This window comes from Sinocyclocheilus anshuiensis, unplaced genomic scaffold (assembly GCF_001515605.1).
Source record: "Sinocyclocheilus anshuiensis isolate Anshui unplaced genomic scaffold, SAMN03320099.WGS_v1.1 scaffold489, whole genome shotgun sequence".
Taxonomy (NCBI): domain Eukaryota; kingdom Metazoa; phylum Chordata; class Actinopteri; order Cypriniformes; family Cyprinidae; genus Sinocyclocheilus; species Sinocyclocheilus anshuiensis.
Genome location: NW_015537958.1, coordinates 189944 through 198118, shown reverse-complemented (window position 1 = coordinate 198118; position 8175 = coordinate 189944). Strand labels below are relative to the sequence as shown.

Genomic DNA, 8175 nt, shown 5'->3' with positions numbered 1-8175 from the left:
TTTATTCTGTTTTCCTCATAGCTGGTAGCTATTACATAATAAATGGAGACGGAATCCTTTTTTCTTATTTATTCCTGATTTTGCAAAATCTTTTTTTTAAATAGGACACGAAGAAATGGAATTTAAAGACAGATTATTGATTTATTATTTCGTCATTTAGCAGACGCTTTCATCCAAAGCGACTTACAAATGAGGACAACAGAAGCAATCTTAGTATTAAAACAACTAAAAACAGATCCAAAACTAAAAGCTAAAACTTCATAAATACTACTTGTACACATTTAAAAAAATAAAGAGATTCAATAAAAATGACAAATGCATACAACACAATTTCAAAACTTAACAGATTAAACTTATTAATTATTAAACTAGACTTAAAATATTATATTATAATTTTTTGAATAGTCCTATTATCCTATATCGTTATTTTCCTCCATTTTCTGTCCATGTTAGATGCTTGTTTTTTTATGTAATGGTGATTTATGAAAATACATACATACATACAGTCCCACAGGTGGCGCTGTGTTCAGAGTTCTGTGTCTTACTCTACTGTATTTGCGCTGTGGCTCTAAGGTTGACTGTTCGAAGAGTGCTGAGTATGTTACCGGCTATTCTTTAAAACTGACGATAATGTTGATTTAATACGTAACAATTTAATATTAAATGTTGTACACTAATGTATTAAATGTTCATTTAATCCAACGGAAGTTTCTAGGACACTAAGAACCAAGCTAGCTGTCAGCTAACAATGAACAGATCCAGTTAGCGAATTAGCTGCCTTTTAAAACCCTTTGACAGTTTATTTCATGAATTCTCTTATTCAGTATTTATTATTATTGTTAATAAAATAACAAAACGCGCTCAAGTGCTGTAGTCAATGCTTACTGCACGGTTTTCTAGGAATGCCATACGTTAAAAAGTCTAGTTGGCTAAATGCGGAGATGTTTAGCTTTATACGATATTTGAAGGGTTTTTAACTTGAGAATATAGCTACAAATGATTCAAAACGAAACAACACGGTTATCTTTAGATTGAAAGACTTAGTTCAATGCAGTTTGTGTCTTATAATATGACTAATCTGTGTTTTAACGGTTATTATAAGTATAGAGGACTTATCTGGTGGCTAAGTAATATCTGAAGGCATCAACACGAGTCAACATGAGCACTGCTGTGAGTATGCATGGCCACGTGATTAGTTCTGATTACATTTAAACTATTGCAGCTTGTATTGCAGCTTCCCTGCTGCTGAAGGAGAACAGTAATACTGTAGCAACCACTTGTGTCTCCTGTTTTTAGACCCAGAGGAAAAGACGGACATCATCTGCTACATGTTCTCGCCGTGGAAACAGCAAGAGGAACCGGACCCAGATGTCTCAAACAGCGAGGGAGACCATTAATGTGCTGGAAAGTGACCGAGCTCACAGTGAGTTTGATCATTTTGATTTACCAGATGTCTCCTTTACCTCTGATTGACGATATAAGATCAAATGATTTCACAGCCTGCAGTGGTTTTGTGTAAAGACCCCGTGAAGAGCAATATCAGGTTTATGCAAATCTGTGAACCATGCACAAGCAGTCGGTAAGCAATGGACGTCACACTTTGCAGGAGGGATGGGCGACATTCAGAATTTAGATTTGTGAGCTGTATCCATAGAAACCTGTTTAGAGTGCGGCAGTCATGTTCCAGAATTAGAAATCCCATTCATGTTCTCAGCAGCGGAGTTGATGGTTAAAGACAGACAAGCCGTGCGCCACAAGGTTAATCAGGGTTTCTGCGGGTCTTAAAAAGGTCTTAAAGGGGTCATGAACTGAGAAATCAAAATGTCCCTTGATCTTTTGAAATATAACAGGTCAGTGTACGTAGTGCTGCATATGGTTAACACCCGGTCATGCATGAAAAACAAATACCGTCATGTACCGTGAAACCGGTAGAATTTAGAAAAATACCCTGATATAAATTTTTGGTCATACCGCCCAGCACTAAGTGTACTATAAAAACATCCTGTAAGTCTCAAAACATTCTCGTTAGTTTAAAAACCGCTTTTATTGAAACCTAGATCAGAAAACGTCTCGTTTTGGAATATGCCACTTTATGACGTAATAGTGTGGTTAATAGTTGCATCATGTCGCGAATCAATTTCTCTTTCAGGTCAGAAGCAGCGCGAATGCTTGTATGTCGTTTTAATGGCCATTGTCGTTTTTTTGTTTTTGTTTGTCGTTTTATACGTTTTAACTCCAAATGACCCATGTTGTTTTCGGAGTACGTCACAGCAGCATCCATTTGTTATTTTAATAAGCGAAACTGTTAGCCAATCACAGCAGTGGGCGTTTACTTGCGAGTCTTGAAAGTTCCCTGTCTATAAAAACAGACTGTTCTGCAGAGAGGCTCGAAAACAGGATAGAAAATAGCCTATTATTTCTAAATTAGTATGTTTTTTTTTTTATGTAAAATCACACTAACATTATAAGTTAACCTCAGAGAACATTATAAAATAATACAAAAATGCAGTTCATGACCACTTTAGAAAGTCTTAATTCGCCCTTTCACAAATTAAGGCCTTAAAGTCTTCATGTAGTTATGGCATGAAAAAGTGATTATCTTCCTCAGGTTCCTTGGGTTTTGTTTTCCAGTATTAATATCTAATTGTCCTTAAATCAGCATACATGTACTGGAGATGCAAAATGAAGATATGAAGTGTTGTGTTCTGAACAAAATTGAGTTCCTGTTTAAAACAAGAACAAATATCTGTCAATGGGCAAGAGAAACCTGTTTATTTTTCTTTTTAAATCATATACCAACTTCATTTTTTATTAAGTTCTCATAAAACAAGACGTCCTATCTTCTGTCATTTTGCTTCTCAAGTAAAGATATCTTGATTTATGACTTTAGACATTTGCACTGGAAAACAAGACAAACATACTCATGAAGAACAACACTTTTTTTGCAGTGTGATCCGAAGGTATAGTAAAAGTTATTTCTGTATTCTAGTGTTTGAATACAAAGCTATTTATTTATGTAAAATGAATAAAAAAATAAAGAAATGAAGATCCATTGGAAGTTGTATTTTCATTCTGCTTATACAACTCATTATTTGCATCCTAGACATTTGCATATAGAGAACATAGTTGCCTTCAATTTATTCCTCAAATTGTCCTTGCTTGGCCTCTGAAAGGTCTTTAAAAAGTCTTAAATTTACCTTCATAAAACCTGTTGATGATTTTTAAATCAGTTGATTGTGTCTTGTAATGCTTCGTGAAGTTCTTTCCCATATTAAAGCTACGTTCAGCTTTGAACATTTGTCTTTTTGTCTGATTTTCAAATACTTTTTTTGCTTCAAATCAAAGTTTGTAATGTTGTGGTTCACCTCATAGCCAACTGGTTTGGTTCATGGCTTATAACCCTTTATTAAAGTCTTTACAAATCCCTATTGGAAAAATGAATGGAAAATATACTTCTGGAACCAACTCATCTGAAAAAGTGTGTGGGAACTGTTGCACTATTGATGGTGATTGACGGGAAGAGGAAATTACGGTAATGAAATTACCGAGGAATTGCATTAGTCCAACACACATTTAGCAACAAAAGTCACATCACAAATGTTAACTAATTATGTATCTTTATGATCTTTATAATATGTCCAATCAGATAAGGGGGGGGAAAAAATCATATTTCATACTTCTAATCTAATCTAATATTTTTTGGAAATACTCTGTGTGTTGTGATAACATTTTGGTGAATTTAATCAAGTTTAACAAGTTTTTGTTATATGAATGATACATTTTCAAATGATTGTCATACCATTTTAATTCGTTTCATTTTTAAATCTTCCTAAATAGAAATCTGAACTACAATTCTGTATCCTTTTTCAAACTTCTGTTGGAACTGAGCTGGAATTTGAAAGAAATGCTAACGTTTCTCTTCCGTGCTGTCTTGTCAAAGGTGAAGACGTGGTAGATTTAACATGTGAAGGCTCTGAACCTGCGATTGTTGACCTCACCAATAATGATTCTATCGTGGTGAGTCTTGAACACTTGTATTGAAACTTTGTACTAGTAAAGGTTTGAATGAAGCATGTGCTTTCCATTCTTGGGTTGTGTTGATATTATTAAGGGGGTTTTTAATGAATTCTGTCTATTTTCTTTCTCACCATTCTCTCATCGTCCCATTGGATAAAGGTTGTGGAAGATGGTAATGTATCGTTCTGTTTATGAAAAATGTCACAACTGCGTCTTTGTCTTACTAAACTGCAGTTACGTTCGTGTTTGTGTTGCAGGTGTTCGAAGCAGACGCGGACAGGGCACAGAGAGTTATGTACTGAGCAGTGATGAAGAGGAAGAGTCCAGTCTTAGACTCAGTCCAGGCTTACTGTCCTCTCTACATGCCAGCTCGAGGGCCAGGTACACACTAGGCTTGCTGCGACAGATGGTGTTTTCGGTTGTACCGGTGTTAAGCCGCAACACCGGTTACATCATTTGCCTACCGCGGCACCGCCCCCCCCACCCTCGTTTTGATTTTTTTATAGTAACAAAAATCTTTTAGCCTAGTTCAGTTAGAGGACAGACACTTTTAAAAACTAAACGCTCAATGCAGCGTGCCGAACCGTGCGCGAACGACAGTGCACCACGCAGCAGGAGTCAGATTTTATTTATCACGTGAGGAGAGTGAGTCGATCTGACTGACAAGAGTGAGGTGAGAAAGACAAGACGATGGCAGAAGATTGTTTAGAAAGGAAATGCAAAGGCGTCTGTTTGACAATATTTTAGATTTTGAAAAGCCTATTGACTGGAAGTTTTTTTTTTTTTTTTTAATTCGTTTCTTATTTGATGATTACTTTATTTCAACTTCGTGTATTCTATTTATTTTATTTTACATCAAGGTGTATATGGCGTGCCTCCAAGCTTTCTTATTCGTTTTGCTAATAAACGTTCTGTTTCTTATTTATTTGGTTCCACAGTGTTTGCTGATTACTTTATTTAAACTTTGTGTATTCTATTTATTTTATTTTACATCAAGGTGTATATGCCGTGCCTCCAAGCTTTCTTATTCGTTTTGCTAATAAATGTTCTATGTTTCTTATTTATTTGGTTCCACAATGTTTGCTGATTTTCAGTTTTATATACCTATTTAAACTTTGTATAGCCTAAGTAATTTGTTATTTTATAGGGATAGGCCTATATGGTGTTTTTTTTAAATTCGTTTTGTTAAAAGTTCTGAGTTTGACGTTGCTTGAATTGAATCAACGCAGAATTGCCCCTAATTTGAAAGTGAAAGTAAAACGCACATGGCGCTTTTTCAAGCTATTTGAAAGCCGAGGGAAAACTCAAACGAACAATTGCTTGATGCCGAATTGCGCTAATTTGAAAGTGAAAGTAAAATTCGCATGGCACTTTTACAAGCCATTTGAAAGCGAAGAAAAGAGGGAAACTCAAACGAATGAACACCACCACCCCACCCCAACGGTGATACCGGTATTACCGGTGTTGTCACTCGTCGATTAACCGGTGGGAAAATTTCCTCACGGTCACAACCCTAGTACACACACTCATCCATCATCACACAGATTAGATTGGTCTAGAACTAAATTAATGTAGTCTTCATCCTTGTATGCAAATTGTGGATGCAGCTTTGTGAATTGTTACATTTGAAAGTTAATATGGACTACAAGATTTACACTGATTTGATTTGTGTTGATTTGTTTTGTGGTGTTCTGCTGTCCGTAGGTCTACGCCAGGGGCTGTTAGCTGTCCTGTTTGCATGGATGCTTATTCAGAGGTAAGTGGTTATATGTGCAACTAATCACATAAAGCAGTTCATTTATACAGTTAGTTCACCCCAAAATTAACTTTCTGTCATCATTTACTCACCCTCATGTCATTCTAAACCCATAATACTTATGAACTTTTTGAAGCTTGAAGGTTTTGTTTGAATGCGCTTTGGAGGGACACAAATATCTCAGAATTCATAAAAAAAAATCTTCATTTCTGTTTCGAAGATGAACGAAAGTCTTATGGGTTTGGAACGGCATGAGGGCGAGTAAATGATGACAATGTTCATTTTGGGGTGAACTATCCCTTTAAATCAACCCTGAATGAACATTCTGTCATCTTATACTCGCACTCATGTTGATACACTTTTTTTGGTGGAACACAAAAAGAGACTTTTAAAAGAATGAAAATAAATGATGACCAGGGGAAAGTGCAAAGAAAGAGAAGCAAGAAAATGTTTTGGGTTTGCAGTGACATGAGAGTGAGTGAATGATGAACCATTTTGATTTTGGATTGAAGTTAACCATTTAATTGAACTAATTATTTCTTTTAGTCTATAATGTGTTTCTCTGGTTAATTGAAATGTCTGGCTTTGATTCCATTTTCAGATCATCGACAGTGGTCGGCTCATGGTCTCCACAAAGTGCGGCCACCTTTTCTGCAGTCAGTGCATCCGCGACTCTCTCAGCGGAGCTCACAGCTGCCCTACATGTAGAAAGAAACTCACACACAAACAGTATCACCCAGTATATATCTAATGGTAAGGATCAGCCGTGTGCATCTCACAAAGTTCTGTAGTACGCTCTCATGAAACAATTTCACTGCTCCATATGGTCACTGGCTGTTTCATATTTCACACGTCAATGCCGATGTGTGATACCAGATGATCAGATCAGATGATATTTGGCATTATTTTGACTTGCGGGATTCTGTTGGAACTAAAAGGGCACTTAGTCCGGGATTAAGTATTTTTTAAATTGTGAATATATGCGTGTATATATATATATATATATATATATAATATATACATACACTGTTTTGAAGTTGAAGGAGTTTTGGGAATATAACCTGACATTGAGTAGCCTGGGTTTAAGGTCTTGGCTGCTATATTAGTATTTTTATTTTATTTTTGTCAACCGTCCAGCTTGTAGTATTGAATAACGTCATTAGGATCCAGTTCAAATTAAAAATGAATGACCAACTGTCACAAGTAGGATCTTGTAATGTTGTAGTTTAGTCTTAAACAAATAGGTCCCTGCTGTGATGGTCTCTATTCTTGTTTAGTGAAATTTGTGAGCCTGTAATGATATTTTGGGGCGCATTAACTTCATCTGGTGGACAACTTTTATGTCGCCCTCCCCCTGTACCTGCTCTCATTTGTTTGTATAGCCTTAGTACCAGCCTTGTTAGCTTTAACTGTCACTCAAAGTTAACTTGTTTTCATTCATTGTCTGTTTATTTGATCGGAATCAATATTAAGATTCTTCTTTTGTCATCAAGCAATTTTTTTTTTTTTGAGGGAACAGTGGATGCTATGTAAATGCGCTTTTGTCTCAGAAGCACTTTTAAAGACATCTTCAACTGATCATTTACTTAGTGGTCAGAGAAGTGAATGGTAAATACTTCTTGACTGGTTAGCAAACGGTGACCGGGAGAATAAAGCTAACAAGGCTTGTTTGCCAAATATACGTGTTAAGTGTTAATATTTGTATATTCTTTAATGTATAAAGGACGTGTTAATAAAAACCTTTATTTCAATAAACATTTTGATCACTGATTGATTACTTTATTTCATGGGGTTTAAGATGCTTTGATAAGTACTGGATTTTCAAAATAAATAGTGCAGAGGGACTTCATCCAACACAACAGTTTTCATTCTGTTGTGCTAATAATATATATTGTCTGTTTCCCAGACAATATACAGTGGGGAAAATGTTTATTTGATCCCCTGGTGATTTTGTAAGTTTGCCCACTTACAAAGAAATGAAGGGTATGTAATTTTTATGGTAGGTTTATTTTAACGGATAGAGACCGAATATCAATCAAAAAATCCAGACACATTATATAAAGGATAGAAATTGATTTGCAACAGAATACCAACTACAAAATCCAGAAAAAAAACATTATATAAAGGTTAGAAACTGATTTGCATTTCAGTGAGTGAAATAAGTATTTGATCCCCTATCAACCAGCAAGAATTCTGGCTCCCACAGATTGGTTACGTGCCCATGTGGAACGCAGATTAGTCCTGCCACTTTAAGAAGTGACTCCTAATGTCAGCTCGTTAGGTGTATAAGACACCTGTCCACACAATCTGTACCTTCCATTCCAACCTCTCCCACCACCATGGGTAAGACCAAAGAGCTGTCAAAGGATGTCAGAGACAAGATTGTAGATCTGCACAAGGCT

The 8175-nt window shown here is 35.9% G+C and overlaps 1 protein-coding gene across 2 annotated transcripts; it reads left to right on the top strand.

Moving 5' to 3' along the window:
• Window positions 1-521: 521 nt before the first annotated feature.
• Window positions 522-7533, top strand: LOC107666143 (E3 ubiquitin-protein ligase RNF4-like). Of its 2 annotated transcripts, none has more exons than XM_016457314.1 (8): window positions 522-596; window positions 1108-1170; window positions 1297-1423; window positions 3941-4017; window positions 4177-4189; window positions 4275-4398; window positions 5722-5773; window positions 6375-7533. In XM_016457314.1, exons 2-8 carry the CDS (start codon window positions 1159-1161, stop codon window positions 6522-6524), a joined length of 555 nt encoding a protein of 184 aa, XP_016312800.1. In that variant the 5' UTR covers window positions 522-596; window positions 1108-1158; the 3' UTR covers window positions 6525-7533. The 2 variants fall into 2 exon arrangements, with proteins under 2 accessions (XP_016312800.1, XP_016312809.1); XM_016457323.1 differs by having other exon boundaries at window positions 1103-1170.
• The last annotated feature ends 642 nt before the right edge of the window (window positions 7534-8175 follow it).

Excerpts from the sequence above, each read along its gene's own strand:
- LOC107666143 (XM_016457314.1), top strand. Across the intron at positions 1,424-3,940 it reads GGAAAGTGACCGAGCTCACA|GTGAAGACGTGGTAGATTTA; the intron begins GTGAGTTTGATC and ends GTCTTGTCAAAG. Across the intron at positions 5,774-6,374 it reads GCATGGATGCTTATTCAGAG|ATCATCGACAGTGGTCGGCT; the intron begins GTAAGTGGTTAT and ends TTCCATTTTCAG.